General features: G+C 40.7%; 1 protein-coding gene and 1 pseudogene across 8 annotated transcripts in view; both read right to left on the reverse strand.

Moving 5' to 3' along the window:
• The window catches only part of SLC30A6 (solute carrier family 30 member 6), a 57,683-nt gene that overhangs the window by 12,944 nt on the left and 29,583 nt on the right, over positions 1-15,156 (reverse strand). For 5 of the 8 annotated variants that reach the window (XM_004029074.5, XM_055377679.2, XM_063696196.1 and 2 more), the window contains 5 exons: positions 13,153-13,201; positions 12,719-12,838; positions 6,391-6,493; positions 4,152-4,199; positions 1,523-1,591 (listed from right to left, as the gene is read on the reverse strand). In XM_004029074.5, the coding sequence (XP_004029123.2) occupies positions 1,523-1,591; positions 4,152-4,199; positions 6,391-6,493; positions 12,719-12,838; positions 13,153-13,201 (389 nt within the window). The remainder of the gene's footprint in view (positions 1-1,522; positions 1,592-4,151; positions 4,200-6,390; positions 6,494-12,718; positions 12,839-13,152; positions 13,202-15,156) is intronic. The other 3 variants (XM_019021453.4, XM_055377680.2, XM_063696197.1) reach the window with 2 other exon arrangements.
• Positions 6,503-12,708, reverse strand: LOC109025777 (ATP-dependent RNA helicase DDX50-like; annotated as a pseudogene).

Here is a 15,156-nt window from a genome sequence, read left to right on the forward strand (position 1 = left end):
CAGTCTCATTACACACATACAGCAGGCAAAGATCGAGAAAATTAGCTTAAAAGCAGCTTAGAAATGGGAGGTGGGTAGATCTCTAAAGCTGTCCTGCTTCCCAGGAGTGCCCCATAGGTAAGTCCTAACAAACTCACCTACTGGCCATGCTGGACCTGTCCAAGTCATTCTTTGGTCTCTTGACACTCTGGTCATTTGGCACCTTCCCAGTAAGGAGGGAGGGGATGTTACAGTCTCAAGTTTTTCTTGTAATAAGTTTTAGACATCCAAAATAATGAGAGAGGGAAAGAGTTGGGGAAGGTGGAGGTGAAGCAACCATTTTCCCACTACAAAAGCATAGCCTGAAACTAAAGACTGCAAAGTGGGTAACATCATTGAACTGCTAGACCAGCTTTGATCTGTTTATCTATAAAATTTGTGTTATATTAGAAAAATCAAACCCTGTTTTTTTAAATGATACTGTAGAAGAGTATTTAATGACATAGAAAACTGTTCATGATAAATTAATTAAACGAAAAGAGCTAATTATAAAACAGCATGATCTCATTTTCTGTTGTTGTTTTTTTTTTTGGAGACAGAGTCTCACTCTGTCACCCAGGCTAGAGTGCAATGGCGTGATCTCGGCTCACTGCAACCTCTGCCTCCCGGGTTCAAGGGATTCTCCTGCCTCAGCCTCCCAAGTAACTGGAATTACAGGCATGTGCCACACCCCACGCCCAGCTAATTCTGTATTTTTAGCAGAGATGGGGTTTCACCATGTTAGCCAAGTTGGTCTCAAACTCTCAACCTCAGGTGATCTGCCCACCTTGGCCTCCCAAAGTGCTGGTATTACAGGCGTGAGCTACCGCGCCCAGCCCGTGATCTCATTTTCTAAGGAAAATAAATGTATAAACACCAAAATATCAACAGCAGTTTTCTTTAGATGATAAGATTATAGTGCTTTATATTTTCTGTATTTTCCTCATCATTCCTAACGTACAAGTAAAACCGTGTCATAATAAAGTCTCTCTGGTATTGAGGTTCAAACTGAATTAGAAAATACGAAATTTTATGCTGAAGCAAGTTGTGTTACTGTAGTTCTTCAAAATATTCAGCAAACTCTCCAAAATGAGAACTACAGTTAAAAAAGAAAGCAATTGCACTTTTAATTTTTTTTTAACATTTTCTTATTTGGAAATTACACTGACTACAAATTTGTCTTATCTGGACACTCCTGTATTATTATCATTAACATGTTTGATGGAAAAAAAATAAAAACATTCCTCTATTGTTTGGGAGGTTAAGGCGGGAGGACTGCTTGAGGCCAGGAGTTCAACACCAGCCTGGACAACAGAGTGAGACCCTGTCTCTAAACACCAAAAAATCCCTCAATTAGGTAATTGAATTCATGTACATTTTAGACTCTGCTTAACATAACTAGGAATCAAAGGCTCTATAAAAATTTTAAGGAAATACTTTTCAGTTTTAAAAATGGAAGACTATATTTTAAATTATAACTAAAGTCATATGTAAAAGAACATACCAATGAGCCAAAACCTAGGGTCCAAAAATGTTCATTTCGGACTTCTAAAACTCCATCTAAGGTAGATACCTAACCAAAAACAGAAAGAGGTGATCAGAGTTGTCTGTACTTAACATATCCAATGCAGTTTAGTCACATTATGGACTTAGTTTAAACTTAAGAATGACACAGCCAAATCCTGCACAAGGACACTCATTAGCTAAGAGAAGTCTCAGACCACTCAAGATACCATTCCTGTTTGTTCCATACTGACCCAAGACCTTGCTTTCCTCGTTTCTTGCTTGCCCCAATTCTTTTAGAATCAGGTCCCCACTGCTCAGTTTTAAACCCCTACCCCAACCAATTTCTTCAACAGTGTATGGTTCTTTTTATATCAATATGGAATATATTTATTTATATCTAGCACTTTGTGGTATCAGATTTTTTACTTAATTTTTTTGTTTTCTCAATCACTTCTTTCCCTGAAATCCCTTATAACAAATCTCTGCACAACACAGGATGTTGTTTGGATGTGAGTCTAGAAGAAATTCCAAGGCCAGATATATAGTGTGTAGCCCACTGGTACAGTTGCACAGGACACATACTTAAGGCCAGGCTTCACTAGTTGAGAGTAGTAGCCAGTTATACTGGTAAAAGTGGCCTCTGTCACACTGACAATCAAAGGTTTAAAATAGTTTCAACATCAAAATAGTTCATTATTTTATTTCTTCATTAGTTAGTAGGTGGAAATTTGTAACAACTTAAAAGAAAGTCTAGGCTGGGCACGGTGGCTCATGTCTGCAATTCCAGTACTTTGGGAGGCTGAAGTAGGCAGATCACTTGAGGCCAGGAGTTCGAGTCCAGCCAGGCCAACATGGCGAAACCCTGTCTCTACTAAAAAAGTACAACAATTAGCCGGTGGGAAGCAGAGAACACGGCACTGCACTCCAGACTGGGTGGCAGAGCAAGACCCTGTACCCCCTGGAAAAAAAAAAAAAATCACAGCATTTGACCGGGCACAGTGGCTCATGCCTGTAATCCCAGCACTTTGGAAGGCCAAGATGGGAGGATGGCTTGAGAGCAGGAGTTCAAGACCAGCCTGGTCAACATAGCAAGACCCCATCTCTTTTTATATATATATTTTAAAAAAACAACAAAAGGCTGGGCACAGTGGCTCATGCCTGTAATCCCAGCATTTTGGGAGGTCAAGAGGGGCGGATCATTTGAGGTCAGGAGTTCGAGACCAGCCTGGCCAACATGGTGAAACCTCGTCTCTACTAAAAATACAAAAATTAGCCAGGCATGGTGGTGGGAGCCTGTAATCCCAGCTACTCAGGAGGTTGAAGCAGGAGAATCGCTTGAACTCAGGAGGCGGAGGTTGCAGTGAACCAAGATCATGCCACTGCACCCCAGCCTGGGTGATAGAGCAAGACTCAGTCTCAAAAAAAACAAAAAACAGGCTGGGCACGGTGGCTCACACCTATAATCCCAGCACTTTGGGAGGCCGAGGCGGGTGGATCACGAGGTCAAGAGATTGAGACCATCTTGGCCAACATGGTGAAACCCCGTCTCTACTAAAAATACAAAAGTTAGGCCGGGCGTGGTGGCTCATGCCTGTAACCCCAGCACTTTGGGAGGTCGAGGTGGGTGGATCACGAGGTCAGGAGTTCAAGACCAGCCTGGTCGAGATGGTGAAACCCTGTCTCTACTAAAAATACAAAAATTAGCCAGGCATGTGGTGGGCGCCTATAATCCCAGCTGCTTGGGAGGCTAAGGCAGAAGAATCACTTGAACCCAGGAGGTGGAGGTTGCAGTGAGCCGAGATTGTGCCACCACACTCCAGCCTGGGCGACAGAGCGAGACTCCGTCTCAGAAAAAAAAAAAAAAAAATACAGAAGTTAGTTGGGCGGGCCAGGCGCTGTGGTCATGCCTGTAATCCCAGCACTTTGGGAGGCCGAGGCGGGTGGATCACAAGGTCAGGAGTTCAAGACCAGCCTGGCCAACACAGCAAAACCCTGTCTCTACTAAAAATACAAAAATTAGCTGGGTATGGTGGCATGCATCTGTAGTCCCAGCTACTCAGGAGGCTGAGGCAGGAGAATCACTTGAACCTGGGAGACAGAGGTTGCAGTGAGCCAAGACGGCACCATTGCACTCCAGCCTGGGCGACAGAGCAAGACTCCGTCTCAAAAAAAAAAAAAAAGTTAGCTGGGCATGGTGGCACGTGCCTATAGTCTCACCTACTCAGGAGGCCGAGGAAGGAGAATTGCTTGAGCCTGGGAGGTGGAGGTTGCAGTGAGCTGAGATTGCGCCACTGCACTCCAGCCTGTCAACAGAGCAAGACTCTGTCTCAAAAAAAAAATAACTAAATAACTAAATAAAATAAATAAAAATCACAGCATTTATAATAGGGTGGTCATTAGGCCATTACCTTCCACATTCGCTTCAAGTGAATTTGATTTCCAAATTGAACAATTCCTCATATTTTTCCACATTTGCCACTATATTATGGCTCCTAGTATGTTATTGTGAAGAACATGAACTTCCCTCAAATAAAATTCTAGGTAGAGTTGAATAAAGTATTAAAAGTATCCACCTTTTCAATTCCCTGATATAAAATAAAATGATTTTATTTACTATTCCATCTTACCTCTCTGATGAGTTTGTCCAACTGACCAATAACATGCGGTGGTGTTGTCTGGGGAAAAATATAATAAAATATGAATAATGGGGGAAGGAAAAAAGTTTGCCAACAATGGTCCTGAACCCCCTCCCCAAAAGGATTTTAAGCCAGCCTTTGCTTTGACAGGTGTCCTATCATGATTTAGAGAAGAGAGGTTTCAACTGGCCCCACTAGTGGAGCAACATCATCAACTGGCCCATACCTGTTTTTCTATCTTGAAGATAAGATAAAAAGATAAATAACACTTAAACAACCAACCAACCAACAAAAAATCTTTGGGAAATGGTTACAAAGGTCGTATTTTGTATAGGGCATAGCACTATGCAACTATTGTCTTATTATTTTTATTTTTTCTGGAGATGGAACTACCGCCCTAAGTTTTGGAAAAGGCATAGGGTAAGACAGAAGGAACCACAGTGCTTACATGCACATCCAGCCCTGGGAAACTGCCTTTTTTTTTTTTTGGAATCTCGCTCTGTCGCCCAGGCTGGAATGCAGTGGCGCAATCTTGGCTCACTGCAAGCTCCGCCTCCCGGGTTCAAGCCATTCCCCTGCCTCAGCCTCCTGAGTAGCTGGGACTACAGGCACTCGCCACCATGCCCGGCTAATTTTTTGTATTTTTAGTAGAGATGGGGTTTCACCGTGTTAGCCAGGATGGTCTTGATCTCCTGACCTCATCATCTAACTACCTTGGCCTCCCAAAGTGCTGGGATTACAGGCATGAGCCACCGCGCCCGGCTGGAAACTGCTTTTCTATTCATATTCAGGGTGTTCCTATCATTTCAGTAAGTAGCAATGTGTCATTTAAGATTTTAAGTTTGAAATTTTAAAGTCTCACTGATTCAGTGGCAGGAAATAATAAAATAGTCATAAGCAGATTACACAAAAGCCAAAGCACATTTACTGAGGGAAAATAAATATCTAAAAAAAATTTCAGGCCGGGCGCAGTGGCTCATGCCTGTAATCCCAGCACTCTAGGAGGTTCAAGGCGGGTGGCTCACCTGAGGTCAGGAATTTGAGACCATCCTGGTCAATGCAGTGAAACCCCAGCTCTACTAAAAATACAAAAATTAGCCAGGCGTGGTGGCACGTGGCTGTAGTCCCAGCTACTCGGGATGCTGAGATAGGAGAATCGCTTGAACCCAGGAAGCAAAGGTTGCAGTGACCTGAGTGTAGCGCCACTGTACTCCAGCCTGGGCAAGAGAGAGAGACTCCGTCTCAAAAAAAAAAAAAAAAAGTAACATTGTTTTCACTTGAAAAATAATAATAGTTTTAAATTTGTGATTTTGTCACATTATAAATATAGGAAGATTTGTGACTATTTTACTGGCTAATGGACTTTCATCAGGTTCTTACTATATGAATTTCAGAGATTACTGTTTGACTTCATTTCTAGCAGGGGCTTCCAGTAACTAAAAATTTCACAATCTGTACTGTTAAAGGGAGGGAATTAAAAAAAAATTTTGTTTTGTTTTTTTGAGATGGAGTCTTGCTCTGTCGCCCAGGCTGGATGCAGTGGTACAAGGTCAGCTCACTGCAACCTCCGCCTCCCGGGTTCAGGCAATTCTCCTGCCTTAGCCTCCCGAGTAGCTGGGATTACAGGCGCATGCCACCACGCCCAGCTAATTTTTGTATTTTTTTAGTAGAGACAGGGTTTCACCACATTGGCCAGGCTGGTCTCGAACTCCTGACATTGTGATCTGCCCGCCTTGGCCTCCCAAAGTGCTGGGATTACAGGCGTGAGCCACCTCTCCTGGCCAAAAAACTTTTGTAATTAAAAATTATGACTGGGCACAATGGCTCTCGCGTATAGTCCCAACACTTTGGGAGGCCGCAGCAAGAGGATCATTTGAGCCCAGCAGTTTGAGATCAGCCTGGGCAACACAGTGAGAGCCCATCTCTACAAATATTTTTAAAAATTAGCTGGGTGTGGTGGTGTGTGCCTGTAGTTTGCTACTCAGGAGACTGAGGTGGGAGGGTCCTTTGAGCCTGGGAGGTCAAGGCGGCAGTGAGCCGAGATCCCACCACTGTACTCCAGTCTAGGTGACAGAGCAAGGACCTGTCTCTAAAAAAAAAAAAAAAAAAAATTAAAATTAAAAAATAAAAATAAAAATTTCACAATCTTGTAGAACAACACATACAACTTTTTAATCTGGTAGAAGAACATGGCTAATATTAAGCACGCACATTGGAAGAAGAACCTTACCTGGAGTAAGACTTTCCCACTGTACACACTCATGGGATACATAGTGCCAAATGTCATCAAGGCAATGGCTATAGCAGAGGCAGTGTCTACGGCAAAATAATTACTAAAAGGAAAAAACAATTCTAAATTTTAAATTTATATCTCACTGGGCATATTACAATTAAATCTCCTGAACATTAATTATCTAAAGCAACAGGACTGAGCAACAGGACACAATTTTATCACAATTGGCCACTACTTGCAAAGAAACATTTCAAAGAAAAAAACTCCAGTTTTTAGAATTCTTTCCTTTCAAAGTTTAGTGGAAAAATAACTAATAATTATGTTAATTAGTAGGAAGAGGTATGATGAAAAAAAATGTGGACATTTCCCCGTCAGGCATTTTTTTGTCAAACTATCTGTCAACTAGAAAGAGCTGAAATATGTTTATTTGCTTGAGACAGACAAAAAACTTCAACTAGTAATTTTTTTTTGAAAAGAGACAATAAAAAGAGGTTTTTTAATTCAAAGGTATAACTGGTAAGTAGATCTGTTTACAACCATTCTTGTGAAATATTTTTTAAAAAAATATGACCAATTTATTTGCAAATAGCAGACACATACCTCAACTATGATGACCTAATTTTTGGTGCATAATATACATGATTAGGCAGAAATAGGCAAGCTCATACTGGTAGATTAACTATCAAATAGTCAAAACTCCGTTTGTGGCTCCCACTTCTTGATTGATTTCTATTCCCTCTTCATCTTCTACCATCTTGTCGACTTCCTGAGCAACTCCCTCGTGGACTCTGTCTAACTGACCGGCTGCCAGATCGACCACCTGATCGGCCCAGCTGGCCACTTGACCAACCACTCCTCTGTCCGGAATTAGAAGATGTGTTTCCATCATAATATTCTTCAATTTCAGGTAATTTGGCTCGCACTGAGAATATCCAGTCGGAATCATGCCACTCTGCCTGTAACCTTTCTGACTTAGTTGTAGGAACATCAAAGCAAACACGCACATTTCCTTTCAGGAGGCACATTCTGGTAATCTGAGACACTGCATTACTACTCAGCTTTCTGTTAAGTTCTTTCCAAGAACAGCTGACATCCTGTATTTCCTCTAGGCTTTCCAGAGTCATGGTCACAAATCCCTATCAGAGGTGATCAAAGATCGTGGTTCAAAGCCTGATGCACCAGAAATGTGGGCTAAAGCTGCAGCCAATGCATCCACTGCCCCTTTCTCTTCTGTCAGTATCTGAGCTGATGGTTGGAAAAAATCAACAGCAGCATAAGAAACAGAAGCCAGAGACCTTATGGCATCCATGCTTTTAGATTTAACTAAATCCATTGTAGAAGGAATACCTACACATTTAAAAGTAATTCCTGCTTTTTGTTCCACATATCTTAGTTGACCTCTTTCTCTTGGTTGATAAAAACATATACAAATCCCTGTCTGTCCAGCTCTACCTGTGCGTCCAGAACAATGGATATAGACTAAACATCCTGAGGAGGAGAACCATGTATCACCAGGTCAACTTCAGGAATGTCCAAACCACGGGCAGCCACGTTGGTTGCCACCAAAACTTTAAAACTACCTTCTCTGAAGTCTTTTAGTGTAATTTCTCTTTGTGACTGTGCAATGTCCTCATGTAAACACTGGGCATTCTGTTTTATGTGTGGATTCATGGCTATTTCAGTTACACTCCTCTGGGTCTCACAGAAAATAATAGCCATCCCTTCAGACCCACTGTAGACTTGAAGGACATCTCCAGTAACTGCTGGCCTCTGAGACCAATGACACTGGATGGCCAAATGTTCCACAGAAGCTGCAGCCTTTTGAGTCATTTTTCCAACAACGTCAATCTGTCTGTATCTGGATTTCACGCATTTTTTTGCAACTTTGCATACCCACCGTGGGCAAGCTGCAGAAAAAAGTAAAGTCTGAGGACTGTCTTCAGAATCAGTTTTGTAGAATTCATGAATAATATCTTCAACTTGTTCAGCAAAACCTAAATCTAACATTTGATCCACTTCATCAAGCACAACATGGCACAGTTTAGAAAGATCCAATCAGAGCTGGGCACAGTGGTTGACACCTGCAATCCCAGCACTTTGGGAGGCCGAGATGGGCAGATCACAAGGTCAGGAGATTGAGACCATCCTGGCTAACACGGTGAAATCCCGTCTCTACTAAAAATACAAAAAAAATTAGTCGGGGGTGGTGGCAGGTGCCTGTAGTCCCAGCTACTCGGGAGGCTGAGGCAGGAGAATGGTGTGCATCCGGGCAGCGGAGCTTGCAGTGAGCCGAGATCCAGCCTGGGCGACAGAGCGAGATTCTGTCTCAAAAAACAAACAAACAAACAAACAAAAAACTGTTTCTTGATCTCTTTGGAGTCTTTCAATCAAAGGGATCGCAAAATAGAATGTCTTTCTTTCCTGTTCCCGTCTGTGCTTGAGCTATTAAATCTTTTCCTTCATATACAGGACCAAAGGTCTTAACTTGAACAGGAAAGAGATGTTACCCCTCAACCTTTCAGAAGCTTTATAGTATCTTCAGAAATAGGAAGATTGGAGAAGGTTCCTTCTTTCTGTTCATGTGTTAAGGTCTCCTCTAGTTTCTTATCACTTGATTCATGAGTAGAACTATCTAAGGATGATACTTGCTTTTTTTTTTCATATTCATCAATATCTCATTCAGTAGATCTTTTCTTCTTGACTTATGAGATTTAGAGAATTCATCTGAAAGTCTATTAAATCCTTCTTCAGTGTCTCCATTTAGCTTCTCTTTCATTTTAATTTTTTTGGTCTTGGGAGCATCCAGGTAATCTGTAACACCATTTTCTCTTGTTTCTGATTTCTCATCTGAGTCATAATGGTGCCTTGACTTCCTTCTGTCACTCCAGCACTGTGTAATGTATTTTCAGCTTATCTTGTTTAAATCTTCGTAAAAACCATATAAGGGAAGTACAGGTCCATAATCCATTAGCCGAAACTGTGATATCCATAAAGCTCTTCTGCCTCTCCTTCTTCTGGCTCTCGGACTCCTCCAAGGGTGCTTCCAGTTCCATAATGTACCCCCAGAGGAGTTTCCCAGGCATTACTGACCACTGCTGCCTCCCTCCGGGCACAGTGGCCACAACCACATGCAGCAAAAACGTGAAAGGAAGCAGGGGCAGGGCAGCCACTCAGCAGTGGCTGTGTGTCACTCAACTAGTAATTTTTGATACAGAAAGACTAATGGAATCTATCAGTAATTATATCAAGTTTCCAGTGAGCGATAATTATTTCTAATAAAACTTCAAATTCCCCAGGAATTTCACCAGGTAAGATTCTCCAGGAATTTTTTATGGTAACACTGTAGTCAACATCAACAATTCAGACTGGCTGAAGTTCTACCAACAATACAGACCAAAATGCCAATAATTACAAGCTGATTGTGCACTCTTTTCTACTTTTCCCCACATGCTGGAAATAGAAATGTGAATGAGACACAATCCTTGCCCTAGAAATAACAGAAGATACACATGTGAAAAACATAATGAAGCACTTTGGGCACTAAGGCAGAAATGTCTACAGAGTACCATGGCCGCACAAAAGATTGAGTGACAAGGCTCCTGGGGTGGAGATAATCCAGAAGGTGACATTTGGGCAGAGACTTCAAAGATGAGCAAGTGAAAGCAGCATGTGCAGGGGCATGAAAACCCTGACCCAGCAATAAAACCACAAATGGTCAGGAATAGATAGATGGATGGTTAGTAAGGTTGGTAGGGGCCTGATTACACAGGACTCTGTGCTGACAACTTCAATTTTTGCAACTACGCAAAGGGGAGGGTTTTGAAACAGGAATATATTATGCCCAAACTAGCAATTTTGAATGATCACATTAGTGACAAAATAAAAGATAACTAGCAATGGATGAGAATGAAAACTAGAAGACCAGAGGCTATTCTAATTAGGCCAAAGAAATGATGATAAAGGTCTTAATAGGGACAGCAGCAATGAGAATGGGAAAGAGGGGACAAATAAACATATATATATGTTTATATATATATCAACACATATTTTATATTTGTGTGTGTGTGTGTGTGTGTGTGTGTATGTCTCATATATATATAACCTCCTCCACTTCCTGGGTTCAAGCGATTCTCCTGCTTCAGCCTCCCAGGTGGTTGGGATTACAGGTGTGCATCACCACGCCCAGCTAATTTTTGTATTTTTAGCAGAGACGGGGTTTTGCCATGTTGGCCAGGCTGGTCTTGAACTCCTGACCTCAGGCGACCCAGCCGCCTCGGCTTCCCAAAGTGCTGGGACTACAGGTGTAAGCCACCGCACCCAGCCAAATAAATAAATATTAATAAACAATTACACAAGGCTTGGAGACGAATTAGAAATGGCTTGGGGAGTGGTGAGAGAGGAGGAGGGAGGAAAAGTGGGTATTAATGATGCACTGGAGTTCTTCAAAAAACTAAAATATTGGGGGGATGTGGGGGATGGTTAATGGATATAAAAATACAGTTAGAATAAATAAAATCTACTATTTGATAGCAAAACAGGGTTACTACAGTCAACAATAATTTATTGTACATTTTAAAATAAGAGCATAATTAGAACACAAAGAAAAAACACATCCTTGAGGTGATGGATACCCCATTTACCCTGATGTGATTATTATGCACTGTATGCCTGTATCAAAATATCTCATGTACCCCATAAATATATATACCTACTACGTGCCAAAAAAATAAAAAATTAAATAAATTAGATAAATACAGAATTATCATATCACATGACCCAGTAATTTCACTTCTGGGTATATACCCACAAGAACTGAAAGGAAGGACTCAGATATTTGTACACTCGTGTTCACAGTGGTATTATTCACAATAGCCAAAGAAATGCAACCAATTCAAATATCCATTGATGGATAAATGGGTAAACAAAATGCATTATTTACCCATTATGCATTGGAAAATGTGATTCAGCATTCCAATTAAAAAGGAAGGAAATTCTGACACGTTACACCATAGATGAACCTTGAGGACATTATGCTAAGTGAAATAAGCAGACACAAAAGAACAAATATTATATGATTTCATTTCTGTGAAGTACTTAGAGAAGTCAAATTCCTAGAGACAGAAACTAGAATGGTGGTTTCCAGGGGCTGTGAGGAGGAGGAAAAGGAAAGCTGTTTAATGAGCATGGAGTTTAAGGAAGGAAGGAGGAAAAAGGTTCTGGAGATGGATGGTGGTAATGGTTGCATGCAATGTCACTAAATTGTACACTCAATGTAAATAAGAAACTCTATGTTGGGATTACAGTCATGAGCCACCGAGGCAGGTGGATCACCTAAGGTCAGGAGTTCAAGACCACCCTGGCCAACATGGCAAAACCTCATCTCTATTAAAAATACAAAAATTAGCCAGGTGTGGTGGCAGGTGCCTGTAATCCCAGCTACTCAGGAGGCTGAGGCAGGAGAATTGCTTGAACTCGGGAGGTGGAGGTTGCAGTGAGCTGAGATCATGCCATTGCACTCCAGCCTGGGCACCAAGAGCAAAACTCCATCTCAGAAAAAAGCCAACTCTATATTATGTATATTTTAATGCAATTTAAAATAAGAATGCATTGGCATAAATGACAGTATTTTTCTTGTATCTCCCATTCACTGAGATGGGAGATAGAAGAAAAAACAGTTTCTGAGTTAAGGGAAAATAGGTTCAGTTAAAGTAGACACCTATAGAAGTCAGGAAGATACGCCTTTTGGAATTCAACAGAGATGTGGGCTAGATATAAAAATCTAGGAATCCCACAGGAAGTAGCAAACAAAAACAAATACTTGCATGTGATTTTTAAGGAAAATATATAAAACAGCAAGAACAATAAGGACAAATTCTAGTAAAGACTAATATTTAAAAGGTGGGTAGCCAAAGAATCATATGCCATAACATGTTAAGCTTAAAGCAGCTGTAAAGCCTATTTCTTAAAAGGCTTTATTTTCAAAAAATTCTTTCACGCCTGCGTCCTCTTCTCCTCCCTCTCTCGGCAATAGCAGTGGTGGTTCAGATCTCTTTCTTACTGTTCTCTTTTCTGTTTCACTCATCAGGTCAGCAGTAGGGAATTTAAATTGTTTTCCAGTCTGCATTATACATTGTGGTAAGAAATACTTATTGAACCCAATCCCCTTAATTTTTCAGATGAAGACACCTAAGGAAAAGATGTGATCTAAGTTACACAGGACATAAGCGAAACTGCTAAAAGCTTGACCACTATCCATCCTGCTGATGCCCTTAAAAGTAAGTCCCCAGAAATCAAAACATACTTGACAACAATAAAAAATACTCACTTAATTTCAATGAGCATATATGTAATACAAAGAGCAAATGCTCCAGCAAGATCAATCAAAACAAATGGATTCATTCGGGGAAGGAAGATACTGCTAAGTCCTGGAATAATTCCACACAAGCTAAGAAAAAACAAACAGAAAGAGTATCCATTAGCAGAACTCACATAAAACTGGTGACAACCTTGTAAAAGATAACTTGTATTTTGGTACCACATAGTGTACTTCTTAAAGAAAGCAAAGAGGATTTGTGAACAAAGCCCTTTCATTTATAAAGTTCTCTTTTGTATCAATTAAAAAGTAAAGGGAGAATAACAATCTGACCCGTGTGATTCATGTAGTAACCTCAGCAACGAATAATTTAAGTTCCCATGATAGATGCATTTCTTGTGTATTCCTTTAAATTATGCATATCATGAAACTCCATAACATCTTACCTTCGACTAAGATCTGCAACATGCTCTTGAAGCCAGCTCGTACTAGCAGCTTTAAGAAGAAAATACTTAAATTATCTATATAGAAGAAAAAAAAACCACTACCTGAAATATTTGAGTTAATTTTAAAAAATAAATTTGGCAGTGACTGAATAACATTACAAAAGAACATGCTACTCCTCAAATCTATAAATGTTTCCTCTTTTATGCCCTTATGCCACTAATTCAAAAGCAGTTTCAACTATTATACAATATACAGTTGACCTGAAGGAATTTATGTCATTGTTACTATTAATTTAAAGTTTTAAAGGTTCTTTACACTTTTTCTTTTGAGATGGAGTTTTGCTCTTTCTGCCCAGGCTGGAGTGCAGTGGTGCCATCTCGGCTCACTGCAACCTCTGTCTCCCGCGTTCAAGCAATTCTCCTGCCTCAGCCTCCCATGTGGCTGGGATTACAGGCACGTGCCACCACACCTGGCTAATTTTTTATTTTTAGTAGAGACGGGGTTTCACCATGTTGGTGAGGCTGGTCTTGAACTCCTGACCTCAGGTGATCCACCTGCCTCGGCCTCCCAAAGTGCTGGGATTACAGGTGTGAGCCACCACGCCCAGCAGTTCTTTATACTTTTAAGCAGAGCTTCCTAACTAGTGTGCTGAGAACGGGCCATAGGTACAGGCTGAGGATCCCAAATCTGAAAACCAAAAATCCACAACTTTGAGCACCAACATGATACTCAAAGGAAATGCTCATAGGAGCGTTTCGAATTTTAAATTTTCAGGTTTGGGATGCTCAACCCACACATATAATGCAAACGCTCCGAAATCTAAGACAACCTAAAATGTGAAACACTTCTGGCCCCAAGCATTTCAGATAAGGGATATTCAAACTACATACAAATTAATTCCCTCAACTCTCAAAAAAGCCAGGTGAGAACCTGGGTACCTACCTGGCTAGAATTAAATAGGTTATTCTATGTAAAGTATTTAGCAGTGCTTGGCATATAGAAAGTACTTAATATTATTTCCCACTCAAATTTCAAGTAATTTCACAAATCTTTTTTCTTTTTTTTTTGTTTTGAGATGGAGCTTCACTTTTGTCACCCAGGCAGGAGTGCAATGACGTGATCTCGGCTCACTGCAACCTCCGCCTACCGGGTTCAAGGGATTCTCCTGCCTCAGCCTCCCGAGTAGCTGGGATCACAGGCGCCTGCCACCATGCCCGGCTAATTTTTATAATTTTTTAGTAGAGACAGGGTTTTGCCATGTTGGCCAGGCCGGTCTCGAACTGCTGACCTTGTGATCCGCCTGACTTGGTCTCCCAAACTGCTGGGATTACAGGTGTGAGCCACCAGACCCAGCCTTCATTTTTTTTTAAAGCCAGAGTCTTGCTATGTTTCCCAGGCTGAACTCAAACTCCTGAACTCAAGCAATACAACCACCTCAGCCTCCTGAGTAGCTGGGACTAGAGGCACATGCTACCAAGCCCAGCTAATGTCACAAATCTTGATGTTTCTGGGAACCTTCATTTCCAGCTAATGAAAATATAAAGTAGGCTGGGAGCAGTAGCTCACGCCTGTCGTCCCAGCACTTTGGAAGGCTGATGTGAGAGGACTGCTTGAGCCCAGGAGTTTGAGACCAGCCTGGGTAACACAAGGAGACTTTGTCTCTATTAAAAATAATAATAAATAAATAAATAAATAAATAAATAAATAAAATATAATATAATAAAAATATAAACTAGATAACTTTTCTGGAAATAAATTTGGCAATATACAACAAAGCCTTTGAAAAATACTGTATTTTTAATCCAGTAAATAATTCCTTCTCGGGGAATTTATCCTACAGAAAGAATAAAAAATGCAGACAAAGTTGATCTAAAGAGGCTGATTATAGAGTTATTTATAAAAGGAAAAGTTAGAAATGTATAAAATATTTTAAAATATTCATAACAATATTATGCAAACATTGAAAAATCATTTACATTCAAAGAGTATTTAATGAGAAGCAA

The sequence above is a fragment of the Gorilla gorilla genome, chromosome 12, assembly GCF_029281585.2.
Source record: "Gorilla gorilla gorilla isolate KB3781 chromosome 12, NHGRI_mGorGor1-v2.1_pri, whole genome shotgun sequence".
NCBI lineage: Eukaryota > Metazoa > Chordata > Mammalia > Primates > Hominidae > Gorilla > Gorilla gorilla.